The sequence below is a fragment of the Chelonoidis abingdonii genome, chromosome 3, assembly GCF_003597395.2.
Source record: "Chelonoidis abingdonii isolate Lonesome George chromosome 3, CheloAbing_2.0, whole genome shotgun sequence".
In the NCBI taxonomy this organism is placed as follows: Eukaryota; Metazoa; Chordata; order Testudines; family Testudinidae; genus Chelonoidis; species Chelonoidis abingdonii.
The window spans coordinates 139,901,973-139,928,783 of record NC_133771.1 but is presented as its reverse complement, the minus strand read 5'-3'; the positions used below and the strand labels follow the sequence as shown (position 1 = coordinate 139,928,783).

The following is a 26,811-nucleotide window of genomic DNA, read 5'->3' as shown; positions in this document are numbered from 1 at the left end:
AGAGGGGCCTAGGACCCAACTGTGAAACCCTTATTCTATTTAAAACAAATATGAAGCAACTGATCAGAAGAGTTCTGAAATTGTCAATGAAAACAAAATACAAAGAAAAGCAGCTACTCTAAAATGTGCTAAGACTCACTCTCAACTTCAGAAATAGATCTAACTTTGGAAAAGCCAGGAGAAGAGCGCTCTACCAGCATAACCTCTGAACACTGTGCTTTAGGCTATGTCTACACTATAGTCGGGATTAACGCTCTGAGATCAATCCATCAAATCCACAGCAGATAGCTTTCCAGTCGACCCCTGTACTCTACCCCCTGCACTTCAGATCCTGCAGTAACTCGACCTAAGATATGTTGACTCCAGCTATGTTATTCACATAGCTGGAGTTGAGTAGCATAAAATCGATTTACCACAGTAGTGTAAACATAGCTTTAGATAAGGACAAAGGTGGTATCATAGCTGAATGTTCAACTTCTGATTCTTCATCAGATTTGCCACCAGATGAAGACTATGTGGGAGGAAGTAACTGGGTAATATGATGAACAGAAGCTGAAATGGAACCCACTTGCTAACAAGGTAATCCCAGGGAATAAGATTCCACCAGGGCCAAGTGATATTGTGCAAGTTGTATCTGATGGCCCAAAGCAACCACACCTAATATCTTATCCTCAAAATACAAGAATGAGCATAATCAGTTTCAAAAGAGCAGCTTGGTTTATGTTCATGGATTGAATATAGCAAAATACCAAATGCAGTTTACTGCTTTCCATGCAGTTCTTTTTCCAACCTCCACTGCTGTAGAAAAATCTGTTTCTTGGCAATGGATTCAGCAACTGAAAAAAGCTCTGGCAAAGGACAGAGGATTCTAACAGAATGAAGACAATCACAAGAGCTGTCAAGTGGTATAGGTAGGCTTCCTTTTGAAGATATTCAGTCAAAAGGTGGTCTTTCAGTTCAGCCACAGAATTACTGACACACATTTGCTTTACTGAAAGAGAAATGAATGTATATCAAAGTTGTGGCAGATGTCCTGCAACTCACTGCAGTCTGGGGGATTGCTCAAAGAGAAAGCAGCAACAAGGGCAACTTCCTGGAGCTCCTGACTAACAGCCAAATACAATGATGTGTTAAAGAAAACAAAGTGAACCATGCAATGCAAAATACACCCATTCATCAATATAATATGAAATAATTCAACATTCCTGACAATATATTTGAATACATAGGCCAAGAATTGAAAAAGGCTAATATTTTCTCTATATTGATTGATAAAATTAAGGATGTTAGCAAAACAGCTGCACTGAGATATTTGCATAGCACTGTATGTCAGATTTTTTGGTTTCCATCCTGCCAAGTCACTTGATGCAAAGTTCTTAAATATGTGAAGAACACATTGTCAGTGTGGTATTGATATACAGAACTGCATTTCTCAGACTTATTATGGTGCCAGTGTTATGAGTGGAAATTTTAGTGTGCAAGTTCCTATGGGAAGAAATACAGCAAACATGCACATTCACTGTTTCAACCACAGGCTCAAATTAATTATTGTGGATATATGCAAAGAAAACAAACATTGAATATTCTCCCCGCCCCAATCCTGGATCAGATATACTTGCTAAATTCATAGCCTTTCAAAAGAAAGTACAACCCAAACAAAGTTTTGGAATTGAAGTTGTGACACTCAATGGGCACAACAAGTTTCTGCTTGTAATGCTGTGAAAAAAGACAGTTTAATCCATTCTTGTGTCACCAGCTGTTATATCAAGATATGTCAAGAGGTGACAGGGCAGTGAATGCACTAGGTGTTAGTTCAGACTGACTTTATTGCCCTCCTTTGGATGTGAAGGAAAATTCAACTTCTTAAAGTTACCTGACTACTTGCAAGCATCTGAGTGTGACTTGTCTCAGGTATGCTCATCTATGAACACTAATATCAGTGAATTACTGAACATGAGTTATTTGGAAGATGCATCTGACGAAATATGGACTCAAGCCATTACAATTGCTTCAGAAAATCATTTCAAGGTACCTGAAGTTTGGGGAGTATATAGCTGGGTATGAATTGTGTGTGACTAGGTGGGATTATTCCTCTGTCAGTGCTGCCTGTGAGGGAATATTCTCATGCCTTCCCTGTGTGAAAGATCACCTGAGGAACTGCATGACAAGTGATCGGCTAAGGGTCTTGGCTGTCATGCTACTAAGAAACAAACGTTGAAGTCACTTGAACTGAAGGGAGCTGTCAATAGATTTGCTGCTGCTCACAACAGGTACATCAAGCTTAAGAAGGTAAATATTGTCAGACACTTATCCCCATTCTATAAAGTATGTGTAATAAAATCCTTGCTCCCCCAATAATGGTTCATCACCCCTTTGCTCCCTGAACTAGTTATACTAGTTACCCCTGCTGAAAACACATGTAATTCTGTTGACATGTTAATGATAGAAAGGTAAAAAAGGTGTCATTTGATTGGTTTAAAAAAGACAAATCAATTTCAATTCTCACATTCCATGGGATGGGAGGAGGGAGAATGAGACCTGTCTTTACCCCAGCTCCAGGTCCTTCTGTTGGTGGAACTGATAATACAACGTTGTTGGAAATGGCCGCACTACAGTTTAATTTGAAAGCCCTCTCTCATGAACATAGTGGTACTAAACATGACAAACCTAGAACAATTACATAGATCTAGATTAAAAACATTCCTCTTTAAATATTTTCTCAATTATACTTTAACACAGACACACTGTTAAACTGTGGCTCTCAACTGACAGTAGTGTTATCAGTTAATGCTCAGAACATGACACCATATATATTTAAGATTATTATAATGGAAAGAGTGCTTTAAGTTTATTTGCTATCAGTAAAAAAAACCAAAAAACCAAAAAACCAAAACACACAATTCAGTGGTACTGATGATCAGTTTAGTACATTATGCCAAGAGTTATGAGGCATTGGTTAAAATCACCACCCAGCTAGAAATTAGTAGAATCTATCCACAAAAAACAGTATGCATAGTTACCTAAAACATACATTTTATAATTATAATCCCAAAAGAATTTAAAATTCCCTATCATTTTTAAACATCACTGGGAAGATGGAATGCTGACTAGTAGCTGAACCTTTAGAGAATACCACTCCAAAGGACCTGGTTAACAACAATGCTTGATGGCACATCCCATGTGATAACAAGCACACCCACAAAACTGAATTTGGAAGGTTGGAAAGGAAGTACATTGAGCATCTGGGAAAAAAGCTAAAGATGTCAGGCAAGTGCTAGCTGTGGGTGAGGCCTGCCTTATACTAAGTCTCACGGCATGGTTTTCAAGAATAACTGCTTCTTGAAGGCAACCATTAAGCACACTTTCAACATGTGTAACATGAGAAACAGCATGAGGCAGTCACTCTTAGCAAGAGCACTGCACAGAAAGTAAAGTTAAGTGAGGGTATTGACTCCAGACACCCACACATACAATGAATCACATTGAGCACATCAGGAATATATGTAATATGTTGCATCAAGAGGTAAAAGTAAACAAACACTGATTTTGCAACTGTAAATTGTGTGACTGAGCTCGAGTTTATGAATTACCTTGCAGAGGTTCTACTGGGGAGAGGGAAGTAATGGCGCTGGGCAAAGCACAGGCTAAGTATGTATAGAAAAGTGTGGTTTGAATGTGAGTGAAGAACAAATGCTAAACAGAAAGTTAATTTTGAGTCTTCAAGAACCTATGGGATATGAACAATTTTTAGCAATCTACAGAAATAAGACACTGCATATTCTTAAGAGCTGCAAAAGACATGCAGCTATCAAAGCAGAAGCAAGCACTTAAGTCAACAATAATAGAGACCATTTGCAGCTGCTAAATTTTTACAGAAAAAAGTTGTCCTACAATAAGTTGGAGTTTCAGGTATCCACAGCTGATGTCAACCCTGAAGAAAAAATATTGTGACACCTGTACTTCAGCTAGTGCATCGGTGGTCACAGGAACTTCAGCAGCAGCATGAGGAGCACAAGGCTGTCATTTTCACACAAAGCTTCACATATGAGTGCTTAACTGAAAAGCAGATTTCCAAAACGTATGACAGCTATGTGACATATGTAATCTACCTTTACAAACGGCTGTTGATTTAACAATTCGTTCCAAAACCCACAGAGAATTCCTCGTGAAGCTTATGCATAGCATTGGGTCCTCTACTGACCACAACAAAGTGTTCCACATGGAGACTCCAACTACAAACGAGGCTATTTGCCACATGGAACCAAATGAAGGTTTCTATGTTCTCTCAGACTTTGACAAAGGTAGATCTATATTTTGTGCTGCCAATAACTTAAAGTTCCGCAAAGGTACAGCAGATGGCAAAGGTACCCTTTGTGCTACTGTTATGGTCTGCTACCAGGAGCATATTAATAGAGACCAGTCCCAGCCTCAAGTGCTGTCTGGACCAGCAAAGAACCACTCCCTGAAAGAGCTTTCTAGCTTCATGATTTCCTACCAAAATCTACTCCTAAGGGAATTCTGCGTAAGTCTGCAAATTTTGTTTTTCAATAAATAAATGTGGAGGTTTCAACACGGTAGTGAGGAGCACAGGCCACTGGCTGCATAATGGAGGATCTGGATGCACAGGAGTTCATTGGGTGGGGGTTTCCAGGTGCAGAATCTCATTGCCTCCGCTAGGATTCCAGGTGAAGGTGACTCAGGCTCAGCAGGGGGGAAAATGGGCATGGGAGCTCCAGCTACTGCCAAGTGGATGCCACATGCTGGGCTCGTTTCCCCCTCATTCCTCCCCAACTGCCTCTTCCCCTCACCCACCCCGGGGACTCTGTCGTACAGTAAACAGGACGGCTCACGGAACACAAAAGGAGAGCAAGAACAGCATTAGTACCACAAGATGGCATCCAGCTGTAGAGTCAGCTCGCCATAGGGGAACCCTTGTTCACCTGGGCAGCTCTGCACTTGCAGACATGGGGGGCAGCAACATGTGACCCTGAGTGCCCCTTCCCAGTTTAGAGGGGCTATGCCCCTGGGTGTCCCCAGCTGCTTGTGGAGGTTTACCTCTGCCAGCTGCTCTGGGTACTGGAAACCATGCCAGCATATAACTGCTTTGCATCTTCCCTTTGCTTCCCCATAGAAAAAGACGGGGAAGCAAATAAATCTACAAGGGGACATGAATTCTGCCTGCACACAGTGGCCCCAAATTCCCCCAGGAATAAAGGTCCAAAATTTCTAAAGTCAGGTCATCCAACTTTCAAGGAAACAGTAATTAAATTAGCTATAGTTGAGCTTTCCCCATTCACTAACCTTGACCAAACCTGATTAATGTGCAAAAGTAGGATGCACTCCAGAAATGAAAAAAATTGTTCAGTATGGCTTCCATCGAAGAGACAGGAGATGTACTCTCAAGTGAGCCGGTCACCCAGGGCATACCATACTGCACCATTTCAGGAGAAAGGTAGATTGCAACTTGGTCAGCCTTTAAAACTCAGCACCACATGAGGTGCCAGAGTAAAAGACTCATATATGCATCCTGCCAATCACAACTGCTAGCCTCACTGATTGCTCAGGTCATTCAGAAAAAATGGTTACTGACAGGGGTGCCTTTGCAAGTTATCAAGTAATGGAATGACACTGGGTGACTGAGTGCATGCAAAATTACCCTCCTTTCTCAGGCATACATGTGTCTTGGAGAATGGACTGATCACACCATTTATGTATGAAATATCATGAACTAACAAATAAATCCTTCAGCTAATCAAATGCTCTTATGCAAACACCAGATGCTCACTAACCTGCATGTTTTGCCAGCAACCTACTTTGTACAGAAATTTGCAAGTGCAGTGCGGACAAAGATCAGTGTGATGTTTTAGCAGCAGTGTCCTTGATAGAGATGACACTGATGACTACTTGATGAATAAATGTTTTCAATCCTCCATCTCAAGGCTACTTCCCTAGGATTAGCCAAGATCAGTGTGTTTATGTAACCAATACATTGCTGTGTTAAAATAGAACTACAAAATGTTTATTTTTAAAATTTCTTGAATATCTACATACTTGTTCTAGGTTTGTCATATTTGGTACCATGGAGTTTATAGGAGAAAGTGCTTTTGAATTAGATTCCTCTGAACCCATTTCAGACAACACTATCAAAATTACCAGCTGGAGGATGCAAAGCTGGGAGGAGTAGGGGGAATTCTTCCCCTTCCATGCCACAAAGGAGGACACCATGGAAATAATTTTTCCAGATCGAATGACAAATCTTGCCTTTAAAACCTCATTCCATGGGTGAGGGATAGACTATACTATGCTCCCAGACTATTGTTATGTCAGTGTGTTTTACAGAGTAGAAGTGGAATCACATATACATATAAATAAAAGAAACACTTTCAGACCTGCAGTCCACTTAATCTGTATTCTGCAGTGGCCAGGTCCAGATGCTTCACAAAAAGATGCAAGAAACCAGACACAAGTGGGATTAGCTGCACCTCATGAAGATCTCAACCTAGTCTCTGGTATTTAGAGAGAAACCCTGAGCCATGAGGTTCTCTCTTCCAAAACTGTAAGAGTAACTAAAGACCTCTGGATATTCTGGTTATCCATATAGTTGTCCAAAACTTCTTTGAAGCCTTCTGACATCCTGTGGCAATGAGTTTCACAGTAATTACATACCAAGTGAGAAAGCACTTTATTATAGACTTTGTCACATTTCAATTTCACTGAATGCCTGTTTCATGAGACCAGGACCTCCTGATCTACCTTCTAGTTTAAGGTAAACAATTCCTGATGTTTCAGTCTGTGAGAGGTTTTCCATACTCCTAATCACTCATTAACTTTCTTTGCTCTCCCTCCTTTAAGATAGAGTACCAGTACCGACAAAGTATTCTAGATAAGGGCATCAACTACTAATCTATAGTGCTATTACATTTTCTGAATTGTTTCCCCATCCCATTCCTTACACATCTTAACACTGCCTTTTTGACTGCAGCAGCACATTGATCAGAAATCTTTATTGAGTTGTCCATAATGATGTCAAGTTTCTTTCCAGATTGGATATTGTTTAGAACTCTAAGGTACACAAGTAGTATTCCGCACATTCCTAAGTGTGCATTACTTTGCAAGTTATCAATAATCGAACTTCATCTGCCACTAAGTTGCCCATTCAACTAGCTTGGTTAGGGTCCCTCTGAAGTTCTGTGTTCTCTGGACTTGACTAACCTAAATAACTGTCATCTGAAAAAGGTTTTCTACCTCACCATGCATCCTTCTTTCCAGAAGATTATTAAAGTGTATGCTAACACAAAAGAAAAGAGGTAGCAAAGGAGATGCAGAAATGGAGAAGTGCCAATCTGCAAGCTTCTTCCATGCTACAGCAGAACCTCAGAGTTACGGACACCTGGGGAATGGCGGTTGTTCACAACTCTGAACAAGAGACACTAGGGGATGCTGCTCAGGACAGACTGCTTGGAGCAAGGGCTCGCAGGGCTGCCCGACAAGTGGGAGAGGGCAAAGGCAACTGGTTCTAGCCCCCTGGGCTGCAAGAGTGATGAGGCACCTAGAGGCACTGCAGCATCAGTGGGTGCACAGTGCAGGCTGTGGCCCTTTAAAACTGAGTTGTTCCTCCATAGTGTAGCATGCAGGTAGAAGCTCAGCTTTCAGCAGCTTACATTTCAGGCCAGGTTTTAATAGCAACTTCGGAAGTTTATTTCCCAGGCTCCGAGCTTGCACGCTTTCCCCCCTTCCAGCCAGGGTGGGGAGAGAGGAGAAAACAGCATTCACCAACTGTTATCTGTAAGTGGCTGCCCTGCACTGTGGCAAGTAGGAGGTGGGGACAGGCAGCCTGGATGTGCCTATCTTTAAGACGCAATACAGGTACAGTACAGTACAATATTTGCTGGTTTCATCTCCACTGATAGCTTACTTCTGGTTCTCCATTGTGTCCAGTTGACCGGTCAGTCTGTATCTTTAAGGTTCTATTGAACTCTGCAAATGTCACTGACAAAACCATGCACCTCTTCCATGGATAGAGGACTGCAGTGTCAGATGGGTCACTCCATCTTTCTGAAGTACAGAATATGCTTAAACTTTAAAAAAGGAACTACTAGTAATACCCCCTACAGATCTCAGTCATAGCCAAGCCCATATGCCCCTCCACAGAGCAGGATAAAACATGTTATATCTGTTTACACTCTAGATGACCCCTTAGAAGTGTTCTCTTTTGAAACAGCCTTCTGTCAATCTTGAAAGTATTATAATGATAATAAATGAGCTCAGCAAAATGAACAGTCAGTTTCATAGCCAAAAAATGTACAGGGTGAAGAGACATCACAGTAGCACCTCAGAGTTATGGACACCTTGGAAATGGAGGCTGTTGATAACTCTGAACAGGTTCTCACGGGTGAATACCCACTTTGTCTGCATGTAGTGGAAATTTCCAGAGGCAGGTATAAATATGCAGGCAAGAATCAGTCTAGAGATAACAAGGTTAGTTCTATCAGGGAGGATGAGGTCCTCTTCTAGCACTTGAGGTGTGAACACCAAGGGAAGAGAAACTGCTTTTGTAGTTGTCTAGCCATTCACAGTCTGTTTAATCCTGAGCTAGTGGTGTCAAATTTGCAAGTGACCTGAAGCTCAGTTTCTCTTTGAAGTCTGGTCCTGAAGGGCTTTTTTGCTGCAGGATGGCTACCTTAAGTCTGCTATTGTGTGTCCAGGGAGACTGAAGTGTTCTACAGGTTTTTGTACATCGCTGTTCCTAATACACCTCTACCTCAATATAATGCTGTCCTCAGGAGCCCAAAAAAGTCTTACCACGTTATAGGTGAAACTGTGTTATACTGAACTTGCTTTGATCCACCAGAGTGTGCAGCCCCCCCCCGGGGCACTGCTTTACCACGTTACATCCAAATTTGTGTTATATCGAGGTAGTGGTGTATCTGACTTGTGTCCATTTATCCTTTTACATAGGGACTGTCCAGTTTGGCCGACATATCACTACAAGTCAGAGATTTCCCCCTTAACCTGGAGGAAGGAAGGTTACTGGCAGCTTCTCTTCTCCTTCCCCACTCCAACCAGAAATAGTTAATAGACACACTGGAATTATATGTGGTACACAGATAATCCCTATGAGTGCAGCAGTTATAAACAATGAAGTTCACCATAACCAAAGAGGTTTCACTACAAGACCTTGCCTGTGTCAGATATTTGGCATACTAAAAGGACTCTCTGTACCCACAGTATGCCTATGAAAGCTGCTTGACCACATCTAAAATTTCTCCCAAGTATGTACAGGCATTCACATCATTTTCATTACTTACTTTTAGTCTTCAAGAGTTCCATCCAGTTTGTACTGTGAAGTCACTGCTGTAATGCACTAACAGTTTTACTATTTCCTTCCTATATGGGACTAGTCACTGCTTTGGTGGCATCTCAGATTTATTTTCTATACTTCACTGCTCAGGGATGAAAGCTACAGAAGCCACTTACTTGTACACATGCCACAACATATGCTATGGTGTTGATTTGTGAGTTACTGTCCTAGAGATCAGCTTCCTTCTGCCTGAATTGTTACCATGTCTCCGAGGAGGCCCTCTGCTGAACATACTACCAGCCAGCCTGAGACCAATATACAACCCCTGGCTGACCATCTGGTGAGATTAAGTGACGCAGAACAGCAGAAATTGGTCCAAAGAAAAATTCTGGTGTATGACCAAAATGTTTAAGCAGCATGCTGAAAAGGGCATAACTGAGAAACCAACAGTACAGAGAGATCAAAAGGTCCAAATACACCAAGGCACAGGTCAATAGTAAGCTCAGGATTGACTATGTCCATTTCACAAGAGCTGGACCAAGTCTTTTAGTATTTTGTTTCACCAGACATACTGGATCAGTGGCTCTTAACCTTTCCAGACTATTGTACTGGAAAGGTTAAGAGTCTGATTTCTCTTGCATACCCTTCAGTTTCGCCTCACGTAAGACCTACTTGCTTACAAAATGAGGCATGAGTGTCACAGCACACTTACTGAAAAAAATTGCTTTACTTTCCCTTTTGCCATATAAAAATAAAATTTACATAAACAAATTCTATGAAGTTTTAGTTTGTACTGACTTCACTAGTGCTTTTTATGTAGCCTGTTGTAAAATTAGGGCTGTCAATTGCAGTTAACTCATGCAATTAAAAAATTGCTATTAAAAACAGTTAATTGCATTGTTAAACAATAGAATACCAATTGAAATATTAAATATTTCGGATTTTTTTTTACATTTTTCAAATATATTGATTTCAATTACAATGCAGAATATAAAGCGTATACTGCTCACTTGATTAAATATTTGCACTTCAAAACACAAAAGAAACAGTATTTCAGTTCACCTCATACAAGTATTGTACTGCAATCTTGTTATGGTGAAAGCAACTTACAAATGTAGAATTATGAACAAAAAACTGCACTCAAAAACAAAACAAAGACCACTCAGTCCTACTTCTCGTTCAGCCAATCACTCAGACAAAAGTTTATTTACATTTACAGGAGATAATGGTGCCCACTTGTTCACAATGTTACCTGAAAATGAGGACAGGCGTTCACAAGGGACTTTTGTAGCCAGCATTGCTATGTATTTACATGACAGATATGCTAAACATTCGTATGCCCCTTAATGCGTTGACCACCACCATTCCAAAGGACATGCTTCAATGCTGATGCTTGTTTAATAAACAACATGTTAATTAAATTTGGGACTGAACTCCTTGGGGAGAATTGTATGTCTCTTGCTCTATTTTACCTGCATTCTGCCATATTATCCGAGACTACAACAACATGAAATATGACCCAGCACATGCTATTCATTTTAAGAACACTTTTACTGCAGATCTGACAAAACTCAAACAAGGTACCAACATGAGATTCCTAAAAATAGCTACAGCACTGGACTCCAGGTTTAAGAATCTGAAGCACCTTTCAAAATCTGAGAGGGACTAGGTGTGGAGCATGCTCCACAAGTCTTAAAGGAGCAACACTCCAATGCAGAAACTACAGAACCCAAACCATCAAAAAAGAAAATCAGCTTCCTGCTGATGGCATCTGATTCAGGTGATGAAAGTGAACCAGTCTGCACTGCTTTGGATTGTTGTTATTGAGAAGAACCCATCATTAGCAGGGACGTATGTCCTCTGGAATAGTGACTGAAGCATGAAGGGACAGATGAATCTTTAGCACATCTGGCATGTACACATCTTGCAATGTCAGCTACAACAGTGCCGTGCAAACTCTTTTTCTCACTTTCAGGTAACATTGTGAACAAGAAGTGGGCAGCATTATCTCCCGTAAATGTAAATAAACTTGTTTGAGTGATTGGCTGAATGAGTAGGACTGAGTTGATTTGTAGGCTCTAAAGTTTTAGATTGTGTACAAAAAAAATAACTGCACTCAAAAACAAAACAATTCTACATTTGTAAGTTGCACTTTCACCATAAAGAGATTGCAGTACAGTACTTGTATGAGGTGAACTGAAAAATACCATTTATTTTGTTTTCACAGTGCAAATTTGTAAAAAAACAGAAAGGGAGCACTGTACACTTTGTATTGTGTTATAATTGAAATCAACATTTGAAAATGGAGAAAAACCATCCAAAAATATTTAAATAAATGCTATGCTGTTTAACAGTGTGATTAATCACAATTTTTTTTAAATCACGTGACAGCCCTATGTAAAACTAGGCAAATATCTAGATGAGTTCATGTACCCCCTGGAAGACCTCTATGTATTCCTGAGATTCTCAGCTGGGAGTATGTGTACCATTGCATCAGACATTATATTGGTTCCGTACAATGGAGTGGTGCCAGGAGGGGGAAGAACAATTTCTGAATTGGATAGATCAGAGGGACAATCTCAGAAGTGCTAGATTTCTCTTAGAAAATCCTAACCACTAGGATTAGACTAACTAGAAAAATTCTGCTCCTTTGAATAAAACCGCTCAGAATCAAATTCCATACAAGTCAAGACTGGACAGAATTGTCCTCTTATTCTTTTGAATTTGATCAGTCTCTGAAAACACGTAGACAAACACAACAGAATGATAAAAGGACACTTGCCTGGCAGTTGAAGTAAATACTTGTATGGCTCTAAAAGAATTCTTTCAGATGTTTCTTCCATTCCCTCCATTTCAAGAAGCAGTGTTCCACTCTGTCAAAGAAAAGAGATTTCTCACTACCACAATCAATGTTAGAGAAGTAAAAATATAGAATGGAAGCCAGCCCTTAATTCTAAGAAAGAAGGGAAGAGATAAGCATGCTTAAGGGATTTAGGACAAAGGCCCATTTAAAAAAAAAAAAAGTGTTGCTTGAAAGAAAACCATCGTTTTCTAACTATAACTGGTTTTACATTACAAAATAAAGTCTGCTTGCTGTTGCTTTATATACTTTAACCAGCACATTTTTAAAAACCAGGGGAACTTGTTTTGATTATTTACAAAGCAAAACCTATTTAAATTGAAATTCGTTATAAACTTTTAAAAATCTTTGATGTTTGGGTCTTTAGACATTTTAGATATTCTGGTGAATGGGTATTCAAAAATTAGCTAACAGAATCCCACACAACTATCAAGCATCATTATGTAGATTTCTAAAAGTTAGTCAGAATAATTCAAATTCTAAACATGTGTTTATGTCCAGGAATGCATACACAAGTTTAATCTAAGTGTCCTGATTAAAAATAAAAAAACTGAATTTAAGGCATTTTTAAAACTCCATTTTTGGCTTATTCATTCTTTCATATTTGTTTTAAAATTCATATCATTATGTCTGCTATGTCCTATTCTTTTAGATCAGTTTAAGTGTTTGGTTCTCTTTATCCTTATTTTTTCTACCATGTATTCCATTTGTTTCAAGTTCTCTTACTGCCAATTCTGGATTTATTTGTTTGTATAGCTTATTCATCTAAATGTTCATTTCTCAGTTCATGTCCTCTCTCTTCTCAGGCTCTCCATTTTTGTGACTTTTTCAGATTTCTTTCTGTAATTCATTTTCCTTCCTCTCACCTCTAACCTTTCTTGCTGCACTGCAGATGCAGCAGCTCAAAACTCAATGCTTTTAATGTCATCTGAAGACTGGAGCTGCTGAAGTAAAATGAAACTTCATACTACCACTGCAGCAGCCCTTGCCTATTTAGAAGGCATCTTGCAAGGAGTGTTTTGCCCTAACAGTTGAAGAATATCCTTGGCTACCAGCCAAAAACCTTGCTGCTAGATTTGTAAGTGTGATGTACTCATTTTGAAAATAGGCATATTAAGGAGAGTGATCAAATTTTTTGCTAAGATGTAACTTTATTCCATTTACTATTTCCAGACCGTTTTCCTAAATGATTCTTGTTAACAGTGTTCCTCATTCACAGGAAAGACTTGCATTTCAAAACTCATAAATTAACACAGCCTCCTTAACTGTAAGTTAATTTATGGGTAATCCAGACTGCAATACCCTTCCTCACACTGAACAGTATCTTGCACCATTAGTCGCACCACATTCAGTGGGACTACTTGCAAAGTAAGAATATCACAATCTTACCCCAAAATAAGGATGTAATTGGGTAAAGAAAGAAACTAGGGGAAAATAAAGAAAGGGAGATCCTGGAAAGGTGAGAAAATTTTGTGAACTGCATTATGCAATGCTATGAATTTATCATATTGCCAAAAAACTGTATTCAAATGGTAATCCAACACATGCCCTTTTTGTAAAAAAGCACAGGGCCAAAAGCTAAGATTCTGAAAGCTGTTAATTTCAGAGAATATGAATTTGAAACTTAAGGTTTCCTTCCAGATCTTTCCCAGAGCTGTACAATATGCAGAGTTAGTTGCGCACTCTTCTGCTACAGTAAGCATATTTGGCAGTTATTGCAAAATGACATTTCTAGAGAAAATGGTTTTTCAAGATAGAGTTCTTCAAAAAGGTGAGCATATAGGTTTACCTTCTCTTCAACAAAGATGTTGTTTTGTGATGCCTTATAAAGTTCTCGATCAGATACAAGATATTCAGAAATTCCTACTCACACAGTGCCTCACTCACCATGCAATATCTTCAAACTGTTACATACATACCCAAACCTAATTCCCTCTGCCCTTTCACAACAAGAGATTGCTAGTTAAGACAGTGTCCCCTACTGATCTGTAAGTCACTGGGTGGTCCATGGAGAAGATGTCATTGCCTCTTTCTTGTTTCCAGATGCTTTTATGGATATCCAGACTAGGCTTGACAATCTGGTCAACTGAGCAGTCAAATAATGTTAACTAACCATCTATTTGATCAAGGTAAAATATTGTTATATATTCCACCAAGAATGCCCCGATGTAGGCAGTGACCTAACCTTCTGACTGCAGCATAGAGCCATTCTTCAGAACTTCATTTTACCGAGTTTCACATTTTTCAGCATTAAAATAACTCAAATATAAAAATTTAAAGCTAACCTTATTGGAAATTATACACTATTCTTTTGGTACTGCTCTAATAGTTAACACTTTAACACATCTGACCATTTGACATTTGACCAATTATTTTTGAATCAGTCAAATACCCAACCTTAGATCAGACTATTTTTTGGTCGAGAAGAGAAGGGAATCCTACAGAAGCAGCTGAAAAAAAATAAAAGGCAGCCTAACTGCTCATAAAGAGAACAGGAACTGCTGGTCAGTGCCACAAGAAGAGCCCTGTGAAGAGGAGAACAAAGCAGTCACGCAGTAGATACACTGCAAGAGGGTCAAGTGCCACAACAAAAGAACGTAGCAGATCTAGTTAAAAAAAAAAAAAACAACTCATCTGCTTTAGAAGGGAAGTGAAAGCATGCATATAGATATAGATAAAAACAAGTGGGAAAAAAAGGGAAAGTTGACGATGAATAAGGCAGAAGTTAGAAATTGTAGCAAGCTGATATAAGAAGCCAAGGGACACAATGGAAAAAACCCACTATGGCCAGCAGAGTTAAGGACAATAAGAAGGAGTTTTGTAAATATATTATGGACCATTACCAGGATTCTTTTTGTTCCTTACTAGCTGAAAGTGGTAGAATCATCAATAATAATGCAGAAAAGACAAGAAGCGTTCAATAAATATTTCTGTTCTGTATTTGGGGGAAAACCCAGAAGATATAGTCTCATCATAAGGTGCATAACACTTTCTATTTCACTATCTTTCTGGAGGATGACTAGTAAAGTTACATACTTTTACCTCAGCAGCTCCAGATAGCTCTTTTAAACCTCTGGGATTGAAGTTAATTGGAGAGCTCACTGGATTTTTAATGCTGATTTTCCAGTGTCTTGGAGCAATGGGGAAGTTCCAGAAGACTGGAAAGAAGCTAATGTGTGCCAAATTTTAAGAAAAGGTAAATGAGATGATGTGAGAATTAAAGGCCTGTCAGTATGACACTGATCCCAGGCAAAATAATGGAGTAGCAGATACAGAACTTGTTTAATAGAGGAGGGTTAAGTATGGTAACTAATGCAAAACAGCATAAGTTTATGGAAAATAGACCCTGTTTAACTTGATTTTTTTTAAATGATATTAAAAGTTTAGTTGATGACGGTAATGGTGCTGACACAGTATACTTTGACCTCTAACGCATTTCACTCGATACTCACACAACACTTCAAACAAAAGACTAGAATGATATAAAATTGACGTAGCACATGTGAAGTGGATTAAAATTGGCTAACGGATAACTATCAAAATGTAACTATAAACAGGAAATAGTCACAGATCAGTTGTATTTCCAGTCATATCCAGGAGGGATTGGTTCTCAGTCCTAGGCTTAACATTTTTATCGATGACATGAAGGATAATAATCACTTCAACAAATTAAAGTTTGTTGATGACAGAAATTGAGAGTGGTAAATAATGAAGAGGACAGGTCCTTGATTCAGAACAATCTAGATCACTTGATAAAATGCTTATTGTGCCTAGTCTAATACAGCTAAATGTAAATATATATCTAACAAAGAATGTAGGCCATGCTATACAGTGGGGGGTCTCCTTCACAAGAAGCAGTGACTCAAAAAGATTTGGGAGTTGTCACAGTGGATAACCAGAGGAACATGAGCTTCCAGCGTGATGCTGTGCCTAAATGAGCTAATGTGATTCTGGGATGTATAAACAGAGGAATCACGAGTAGGATCAGAGATCATTTTACCTCTGTATTTGGCACTGGTGCTGGAATACAGTGTCCTGTTCTGATGTCCACACTTCAAGAAGAAGGTTGATAATCAGAGGTTTCAGAGAAGAGCCATAAGAATAATTAAAAGACTAGAAAACATGCCTTATAGTGATAGACTCAAAGAGCTCAATTTATTTAGCTTACAAGGTTATGAGGTAAGCTTGTTATGGTCTATAGTATCACAGGGAACAAATATTTAATAATGGGCTCTTCAATCTAGCTGAGAAAGGTATAGTTATCTAATGGCTGGAAACTGAAGCAAGACAAATTCAGACTGGAAGTAAGGTGTAATTGGCCACTGGGACAATTTACCAAAGGTCGTGGTGGATTCTCCATCACTGACATTCTTTTTTCTAAAAGATATGCTGTAGGAATTATTTTGCAGAAACTATGGCCTGTGTTATACATGAGATCAGATTACACAATCACAATAGTCCTTTTTGGACTTGTAATCAATAAATTTGGCTTTATGTTCTAAATGTGCCAGTACAGACACCTGAAAATATATGTCGTCACGCCACCTAAGCCAGTGATTGAACAGGAGACCTCCAAAGAAAGTGGCACCAGCAGTTCAGCGGCTAAGAAGATTCCCCAGCAGGGTTAAAAAGCATGTGCAAGGACAGAGGCTCTATTTCAGACCTAATAGAATAGTTATTTGTTACGAAAAGCTTTCATAGCCCTCTTTGCAAGAGCAGAGGTGTTCACAGTGCTGTTTTGTCCAAATCCCAATTTGGTTATTATATTAGTTTACAACATTTAGATTCAGTCTAAACATTTATTCTTCACTTTGCCTCTTCCCTGATGCATGGTGTTGCTGGTAACAAAAGAGGTATGTTCCAATCCATGGGCAGCTAACTATTTCACTTGTGGAGAAGTGATTTCTTAAGGGAGACAAGTGTTGCCAAAACAGCTCAGTAAAATACACACTTTAATAGAGTATTTAACTTTTATCTTGATTTTTGCACTCATTTTATTACCACCAATTCTATTGCTTGTTTACATTAACATCCATAGTATTCTAGCACTTTGCAAAGAGCTCTCAATTTAAAAGACAAAATCAAAGTAGAGACATGCAGTAAAGCAGTTGGTCCAATAAAAAGATCTCACCCACCTTGTCTCTAAATACTGTCTGCAATTCTTAGAGCAGCAGCAGCATCTAATAAAACTAGAAATTAAAACCAGGCTAGTCTCATTGTCCAAAACAGATGCATTACAAGTTAATATTTCCAGTTTTAGCAATCTAAGCAGTTTTTACTATCACTGTTGCTGCAAGTCCTTGAAATGGCTCCTATTAAGCCAATTTATAGGTTTATCTTAAATTTTACTCAAGGGCATTCTGCACAAAAAGATTAAAAATACTATATGCAGAATTTTTAAAAATATGCCAAGTTCTGCGAGTTTCATTTGTCAATAAATAAATGCACAGGCTCCAGCATGGCAGTGGGGAGCACAGGCCACTGGCTGCACAAAGGTAGGAGATCACCCTACAGTCCCCCTCAGCTCTCAGACACAGACACTGCGGTGAGGCTATACCCAACCCTGATGCAGCACAAGGCCTGGGGTTGCCCCAGAAGCACCATGAGGCCCTGCCCCTCTGCACCAGGTGCAAGGCAGGCAAGCTCAACCATGTAGGATCCAAGTGTGGATGGTCTCAGTGTGTGGGGTGAAAGGATTCTGTGTAGGACAATCTGGGAGCAGGCAGCTCAGTGGGGGGGGGGGGGGGGATAGGTGATCAGACAGCAAGCATGAAAAATAGGTAATAGGAGCCCATATAAGAAAAAGATCCAAAAATTGAGACCGTTCCTATAAAATCAGGACATCTGGTCACCCCAGTGAGGGATCCGGGGGCAGAGGGGAGGAGGAGCAGATCTGGCTGCACAGAGGCTCATTGGGAGGGTTGCAGGGGCAACTGCATTCCACAGGGGCTTCCAGGTGAAGGTGGTTGGGGCTAAGCAGAGGAGTCTAAGAGTGGGGGTATCAGCAGGGATGGTTGGTAACTGCTCTTGCAGCTTTCCCGCCAGAAGTTTCCCCCCCCTCCACTGCAGGGACCCAAAAAAAAAAAATCTACAGGGGACATGAATTTTGCACACATGTAGGGGTGCAGAACTCCCCCAGGAGTTTAAAAAAAAAAAAGTCATGGCCAGAAGTTACATAGAAATCTTATTACAGATTTACCATTAGTCAAATGACTGAATACATAAATACAGATTTTTATTATTTTAAAGTCACGTTTAGCCCAGCAGCACCTACACAGCAGTAACAGGTGATGTCTTGGTAAACACTGTCTTTGATCCAAGCTATCATCCATAGGGTTGCCAGATGTAACTATGGGCAGAATTTAGTCTACACAAGTCTATTTTTAGTGGTAACAGAGAAAGACGACAATTCTGCTTTTAAAAACCAATATTAAATTTGCAGGACTGGCAATTCAAACATACAATTGTAACTTGTGAACTGAATGAAACTGAAGTCAGAGAAACAGTCACCATGGAATCTAACTATGCCACAACTACACTATTTTCAGAGCTGAAATACACTTTAAATATCTTTACAAAGCAAGCAACACCGAATGGCTAAATCCGCAGTGACTTAGTAGCAAAACTTAACTACACACGGTTCACCCTGAGGTCTATTTATTGCTTACCTCTGGCAAAAGCTGGGTACATCAGCTCTAGCAGTGGCTTTGATTACGTATAAATGCTGCTGATGCTTAAAATTACAGCGCCATTTCAGCAACAGCCAGAGAGCGACCAAACAGCGGCCCCTTCAGCCCCCGATAACTCTGGAGCCAGCTCGTCGCTGCCTCTCGGGGCGGCGCCACCCTCAGAGGCTAAGTCCACTTTCAGAACGACCCCCGGGGAGTGCGGACGCTACTGGCCCTTTGCTTCCCTTTAGTTCTCCCTGCCGGCCGGGCACACCACCCCCCGCGGCAGGCTCCGGGCAGCGACCCAACCGGCGGCTGCGCCGAGGCCGGCTCCCGCTTTCCCCACCTCGCCAGGCAACCCGCCGGCCGGGACCCACGCAAGTTCGAGCGCAGCGCTGTCCCGCAGGGGCGGCGAACCAAGCCCAGCGGCCCGAGGGGAACAGGCCAGGGAGGCGCCAGGTCGCCGGGCAGGTATCGCTCCCAGCAGGCAGCCTCCCGGGCAGCACAAAGGAGCCCGGCTGGCAGCACGGACCGGGGAGACTGGCGCACGGGGGTGGCAGAGGGGACCGGCGGCGCCCCAACCCCCACCTACCGCCGGCCGAAGTCAGCATCCACCTCCTCGTTGCCGGGCCAAGCCGCACCGTGCTCCGCCGTTCCGGCCCGAGCTTGCTCCCCAGCTCCGAGACCGGCGGCAGCAGCACGTTAAAAACTCCACCCACTTCCACCTCAACTGCTACCGCCACCACCCTCTGCTGTTGCGGGGGTAAAATGCGCCACCAGGGCTTCACTGCGCAGACGCTAGGCCCTCCCACTTGTTTTAATTAGCACTCGATTCGTCCCACCCCCTGGCGGCCCCTCACGCGCGATGCATCATAGGATATGTGGTTCACGTGTGAGGCTCTGCTGCTTCATGGTCGCAGAAGAGCGGCGAGGGAAAGAACCGCGTTACCCATGAGCCTCTACGGCGCCGAGTCTCTGTTTCCATAGAATTGGTGGAAAAATGACGTTAGTGTTTCCGATATGGGGGCCAATGGTGCAGGGAGACGCGTGGGCCTTACCGGTTCCGGGCCAATAGAGAAAGTCCAGGGCGGGGAGGGGGCGGGTCTCTATCCGTCAGTCACTGTGTGAGGTGGGGGAGGGGAGTGAGAGGTTCCGAGCGGAGCAGCCGCCGCCAGCGCCGGGTCCTGGCAGGGGGGATCGGCCCCATCATACGCAGCGCGGAGCTGCAGCCTTAGCCAGAGCCCTTGCTGGGGGATCGATCCGGGGCCAGCACCACGCCAACGGCTCCGGAGCCGGGAGGAGGCTTCGTCTCCCATCTCCTCCCGGGTCAGGGAGAGCCGCGGGCGGGCGCCGCGGAACAAAGGTATCAGCGACAGCAGGAGAAAGAGCAACGCCGGCCCCGCCGCCAGCGGGTGAGGGAGCGGGGCGTTCGCCACTTGTGGCCGTTCCTAGGCGGGAGCGGGGTTGTTTTTGTCCTGGCGAGACTGCGGCGGGACTCGCTGATTTCCCCCCTCCCCCCGCGCGTGAGGTGGGGGGTGGTGAGGGGCTGGAGTCGCTGCGGGGCGGCGAGGAGCCCGAGGGGGGCTGCCTCATTACTGCCTCTGCAGATCGGGTCCGGCCCGCTGCGCTGGGCAGTTGCGGCTGTTGCTGTTAAAACTCCTGTCGCGGAGTCAGCGCTTTCTTTGATGGGGGTGGGAGAAGCTGCCGCCTCTGTCGGGATCCACAGAGCCGCAGCCCCGCCGACCGGGAGAGCTGCCACCCAACCCCCTTCTCTTCCTCATACAATGGAGGAGCGGCGGCCCCTTCCCCCCCCCCCCCGCCGCAGCAGAGTGGGGGGGTTTCCAGGGATCAGACATCGCCGCCCCCCTCCAGCCCGTAGGTCTCTGGGGAGAGGATTGAGAGCCCGGGCCCCTATGAGCTGGGCGCGGAGCGGGGACTCTCCTGGAGCAGCCGGAGAGGCTGGGGGTGGGTTGTTGTTGTGGCAAGTTTCTCCTCCTCTGACAGAAATGGCGTCAATGGCAGCGAGTGAAGGGGAAGCCGAGCCGCGGTGTGTGGGGGCTGGAGGGAAAGCGGTGGCCGAGCGGGGGGAGGGGGGACCGAATGGGGAGAGATCGCAAACGGGGGGTGGCGAGATCTGGGAAGAGGGGGGTTGATCAGGATCCTAGCGGCTCCCCTGCCCGTTCCCCCCGCGCTCCGGTGCAAACGGCTGGTGCGGTGGCTCAGCGCTTTGTTTTAATTCCAGGTCCAGCCTCGGCCGCTCAGCCCCGATCGGGGGCTTTTTTCCGCAGCCTGAGCTCGTCATGAAGGTAAAACCCTCGCCTCTCTGTCTGGGAAGGGATGGGGAGAGGGTTGCATGAGGGAATGGTGCCCGATTTGTCCCGGCCCCGCTCCCCGGTGGCAGGCTCGGCGCTGGTGCGGATCTAGGCTGCAGGCTGCTTCGCCCCACTGCCATGGTGGTGCCTTAGATGCCTTTGGTGTTTGCTGTGCAGGTTTGGCTCCGCCAGGTTTTGCTGAAGGACTGTGTAAGTTCACTGCGAGCAGGTCGTTCCCTTTCCGAAACAACCGTTCGTAGGGGAGTAAGGACATGGCTGCCGGGCCAAGCTTGACGAAGGAATAGGGGGCAATCACTCCGCTCCGGAAAGTAACATTGCAGAGGAAATATAAGCATTAATTGAGGTTAAATGATGAATTTACTTTCTGTGCCTTAACGGGAGTTCTAGAGAATTAATAATCGTGAGCTGAGGAGGTGGTGTTTGTATAGAGGATGCTCTGCAGTGAAGGTAGTGCTGTAGGATGCAGAATGATTTTCTAACTGCTTTTTAGTTTCCTTTTTAGTGCTGTGTGCGGTATCCATATACACCATTGTCAGTCAGAGGCATTTGTAGACCGTTGATACTTGGTATATTAGGCAAGCCTGATTGAAGTGATTGTTCCACTCGATATAGATGTTTTTATAAAGAATCTTTCATTTCATTAGTAGATTTAACAAGTGTGATTATTAGTCTTTTCCCTGATTTACTCTTGGTGATTACACTGTCTTGTTTTAAACACTGTTGTTTGTATTACAATAGCACCCAAAGTTCTTAATCAGGATCATGCCCACATTTTGCTGTATTAAATCTGTCTTATAAGTTTTATAAAACTTATGAACTACATTTGTTGTATAACTGCAGAATTTTTTTTTTGAGTATATGTATAGCCTGTCAGCTTTATTATTCATTGCTAAATGCAGTAACCTCCTGCTAAAGTCAAACCTCTTTGGGGTTCTGTATATGTGTGCCCATGTGCATATATCAAATGTATATACAACACTAGAAATAGCAGAGGATACAAACAGTTTTATTTAACTGGATTCAGTAGGTGATACTAAGCACAGTAAAGTACCTAAGGTTCAGTACATTGCCTTTTGGTTACTAATGAAAGAGCCATAAAATGTACAGTTTTAACTATTATTGTCAATGTGGGAATAACTTAGTGAGGCCTGAAGTAGTGCGCCAATATTTGTATTTCATTAATAGGTTGCATCTAGTAAGAAATAAAAACTATGGTTAAACATTTACGGCAGTGTTATATGGAAGTTCCCAAATTGTGGTCCATGGCTTGCTGGTCTGTGGAGTGTTGGCTAAATACATGGTCCTCTTTCTACTCGTGTCCATGTGGGGGGATATAACAGATAGGAGCAGGAGATGAAATCTAGAACAGGGGTTCTCAGCCGTTTTCTTTCTGAGACCCCCACAACATGTTATTAAAAAACCCATGGCCCACCTGTACCATAACAACTATTTTTCTGCATATGAAAGCAAGGGCCGGCATTAGGGGGTAGCAAGCAGTACCACTGCCTGGGGCCCCACACCACAAGTGGCCACAGAAAGCAAAGTTTCTCAGGCTTCGGCTTCACCCCAGCTGACTAGTCTTGGGCCTCAAACTTCAGCCCTGCTTGACAGGGCTTCAGCATTCTGCCCTGGACCCCACCAAGTCTAACACTGGCCCTTCTTGACAGACTCCCTGAAACCTGTGTGTGGACCCCCAGGGGGCCCCAGACCCCTCGTTGAGAACCTCTGATCTAGAGTAAAAGGAGACAGAGTGGTGAACTTTTTTTTCCAAAGGACTCTGAAGGCAGCTGAATATATAGAAGTACTTTTCTAGTACTACTTTTCCATGTAAACAAATGTGTAATTACCATGGAGGTACTGTTGATCAGATACTGTGGTTAAAGGATGCATATAAGTGCCTAGTGTACAACGTGGAGGTGAGGACCATAAATGGGAGGGAAAAGTGTGCTATAGCACAGCATGAAAACCCCTCTTTTAGCTCAATTGAATAAGTAGCAAAAGGCTTAAATCTTAAATATCAGACATAAAAGCCTGTTACAGATCCATTAACAAAAGCTAAAAGTTTCTTTAGTTATACATAAGACGTGTGATTTTTTAGCGGGATTTTAAAACATGTTTTGTGATTTGTTCATGATGAGTTCTGAACTTCTGTATGGTCATGAGCAAACTGACTGTCTGGAATTTCCCTTTAAAATGTATTTGGGGTTTAAAATGGAAGATGCTAGTTACAGTGAAGCTCCTTTTTAGAGTTACAGCACAAAAATAAAATTTTAGCTGGTTTTGAGCTTCCAAAGCATGTCTCATGCTAAATAAGTGCATATCAGTTTACAGTCTTGTAAGTTAATTTGCATATCCATAAGGATATTGAAAGGATACAAGTTTGTCTAATCAGAAGTAATAGAAGAGAGTGAACAGGGAATTATTTTTTTTCTATTGATCTACATAACGGAGTAACTGAATGACTGATAAAACAGAGCAGGATGGTGCTTGAAAAAACATGACTGATTTTGTTTATAATCTACTGGAAGAGTGTAACGATGGACATTTTTGCGTTTAGAGGATTGAACTCTAAAGACCCAGTTTTATAGTAAGCCTGCCCATATTGTGCTCATTGCAGGATTGGACCCTAAGCCTTGATTATTGTTTTAGTGATCCTTTCTTCAGATGAACAAGTCAGTGTATTTTGTGGATAGGACATTAATTTGGGAGTGTGGCGATCAGTTCTATTCCCATCTCTGCCACTGTCTGTTTTTGTGTGAACAGTTCAGCTTTACTGTGCCATATTCTTCCCATCTGTGTAAAGAAAATAGGATATTTACTCTTCTTTGTAAACCTTCATGGAGGAAGAATGCTATATAAGAACTAAGTAGTAGTATTAAAGTGATACAAATGGAAGTTCACTTAACATGCTTATTTATGGCTTGGAACGGTGAGGGGAACAATGATGATATTGTCTCCCAACACAGGGTTTTCTCATCCTTTTTTGAATCACTCCCCACCTTAGCATTTTTTTAACATGGATCTGTCCCCACATCCACAGGGGCACAGGCACCATTTCAGATTTCAATAGGAGGGACAACTTTCAGCTGGGGGTCCAGGTGCCACTTAAGCCACTGGATACTCTTGGATATTTTCTTAAGATAAATATGTAAAGATCAGTCTATTTCAGAACTGTTGTTGTGATTATTTCCTATACCACCTAGCAGTGCCCCCCAAACTCATTCCCCCAAATCACCTGACAGGGCCCTCCCACCTCATGCTTCTCTCAGATCACCTAGCAGTGCTCACCCCCCCAACTCCTAGTAACCCCACCTGGCAGTGCCCCCACCCTCTGTACTGCCCCAGCTTTAAATGACCTGGCAGTGCCCTCACTTGGTAACTTCCCCTCACCTCAATCACAAATCCATGGCTTCTTCATACAGTGAGAGTGTGGGGGTGGGGACACGTGGAGGGGATTCTGCTTGAGGGAGGGGTTCCCACTCCACATACTGCATCTCTAGGTGTTCCTGCTCCCCAGGGTCAGTGCTCTCTACCATAGGTTGGAGTTTAACAGGTGTAATACCTTCCTATCTAGAGCTGTAGTGACTGATGGCACCACAGGCCAGTCATGGCTCTCCTGTGAAAGTTGGATTCTGTGAAGCAATCCTAGGGTTTACTCAAAGCACCAGCTGCAGCCCATCACTCCATGTGCCATGCTCAAATCAGCTGGCCATTTGGCCCACCTGTGCCCCCCCAGCCCTTGCCTTCTGGCCTTCTCCTAACATGTGTACCACTCCTTATACTCAGTGATAGCAATGTATTCCCCACAACAGCACATCTAGATCCAAATAAATTAATCCCTTTGTATACTACTATGCAACACCTTGGCCTGCCAAGAGTGCTATGTACATAAGCTGCAAAGATGAAAAAACATTACAGTTTTGTTTATATAAATGTTGGAATAAAACCAAACTGGATGTTCCACTAGAGGTAAACAAAGCTTTTCCCTCTTGTAATCACATACTGACCTAAACTAGAGAAAAGCTAGAGTGGTTTGTGAATTGCTATAGCAATTTCTGAGTTCTTGCTGAGATTTTCTTAATCACATTGCGTGCCTTGCACATGACTCTTAGCAAAATAAAGAGTGTTTCAGATGTTTAAAGAATCTTGGATTGCCAGCAGCTACCTATTTACAAAGTAACTATGTTCCAACAGCTAGTTTTATATAACACAATTGTTGAAAAGCAGTCTATAAGCTTTGTATCTTAAAAAAAATATTAAAGTTGGGATTAACTCTACAAAAAAGACCTACGACATGAGGTGTACTTTTTTGTTGTTTTTTTAATCTAAAGGTTAGGGCTGCAGATATTTAATTGGAATTTGAGTACTATAGTTAGATATTTAAAAAGTGTTTATGAAAGTATTTTCCTTTACCTTTTGTTAGTGAGAGCACTTAATATAAAATTTCTCACTGTGTCTTGGAAATGTACTTGATGCTGACTAGCTGTATGATAATAGAAGTAGTCAATATTATAGAAACTTAGAGTTGCACTGTGAACCAAGTACAATAGAATCCCATTTATCTGACCCTCCTTTATCTAACTCTCCGTATTAACCAAACAACCAGCAACACAGGTCCAAAAGTGGATGATCTCTCCTATGGCCACTAGACAGTGCTGCAGCCTTGCATTGTCCCATTCTCCGGATTATCCGAATTTTTGATTATCCGATCTGGCCCTGGTCCCAGTTAGATTGGATAAATGGGGTTTTGTTGTGTGTGTCTGGTTAGATCTAATGTGGTTGTAACAAAAGAAAATGTTGAAAAATGCCTATTTAAATGTTAGTATCTCCTTGACCTTTAAAATTGGAGCTTTAATGTGCCAGCCTAAATTACAGTTTTGCATAGTTGTAGATATATTTGTATTCCATAGCCTCGGGTCTTGTGGGGTGCTCATTCAAAACTGACAAAGCTATATGACGGGAAGAATGTGTTTTTTTAACATCTTCATTCTAAATTTACATATTGGTTTCAACAAGCATCATTTCACAGTAACCTATCTATCTCTCCGACAGAGGTCACTGGTGCATGCTTATACTACGATTATACTGCCAAAAGCAAGTCTGCTACTCCAGTCCATTGTGTTATGTACAGTTGATGGACTAACGTGAAATATGTCTTCTAAGCTTTTAGTAACTAATTTCCATCCTGCAGCACAAGTCAGCCGAAAGTCAACTGCTCTTATGCTCATGCTACAGTCTGGAAACTAGTTAAGGAATTTAGTGACCTTTCATTTTCTAGTCAGCTGTGTGGGCGGTAGCAGAAGTGCTGGGGTGGTACAGAAGCACTACTAGTTGGGGACTGCTCGCATGAAAAAATAGGAGAACAGGTAAGACTTGTGATGTATTTTTCTCCAGAATTGGTTTTTGGTTTGCAAGAAACCACTCCTTTTAAAAGAAACGCTCCCCTTACTAACCAACCTCTGGTCACTTTTCAATTTCCTCATGCTTACATAATTACGCAGAAAGAAAAGCAAACACTGCTTTACAGAACATGTCTGAATATCTTAGGCCACGTCTACACTACGGGATAATATCGAATTAGCTAAAATCGGTTTTATAAAACTGATATTATAAATTCGATTTCATGCGGCCACACTAGGCACAGTAATT

The 26,811-nt window shown here is 42.2% G+C and overlaps 2 protein-coding genes across 6 annotated transcripts in view; one reads left to right on the top strand and one right to left on the bottom strand.

The window, feature by feature from the left end:
• GGPS1 (geranylgeranyl diphosphate synthase 1) overlaps positions 1-19,614 on the bottom strand; it is a 48,466-nt gene extending 28,852 nt beyond the window's left edge. For 2 of the 3 annotated variants that reach the window (XM_032783124.2, XM_075064178.1), the window contains exons 1-2: positions 19,422-19,614; positions 12,084-12,174 (exon numbers count right to left, since the gene is read on the bottom strand). In XM_032783124.2, the coding sequence (XP_032639015.1) occupies positions 12,084-12,153 (70 nt within the window). In that variant the 5' untranslated portion in view covers positions 12,154-12,174; positions 19,422-19,614. Of the gene's footprint in view, positions 1-12,083; positions 12,175-17,296; positions 17,353-19,421 lie in introns of those variants that run through there. The other variant, XM_075064177.1, reaches the window with a different exon arrangement.
• Positions 19,615-19,948: 334 nt separating this feature from the next.
• ARID4B (AT-rich interaction domain 4B) overlaps positions 19,949-26,811 on the top strand; it is a 189,393-nt gene continuing 182,530 nt past the window's right edge. For 2 of the 3 annotated variants that reach the window (XM_075064167.1, XM_075064164.1), the window contains exons 1-2: positions 19,949-20,192; positions 21,072-21,135. In XM_075064167.1, the coding sequence (XP_074920268.1) occupies positions 21,130-21,135 (6 nt within the window). In that variant the 5' untranslated portion in view covers positions 19,949-20,192; positions 21,072-21,129. Of the gene's footprint in view, positions 20,242-21,071; positions 21,136-26,811 lie in introns of all 3 variants that reach the window. The other variant, XM_075064166.1, reaches the window with a different exon arrangement.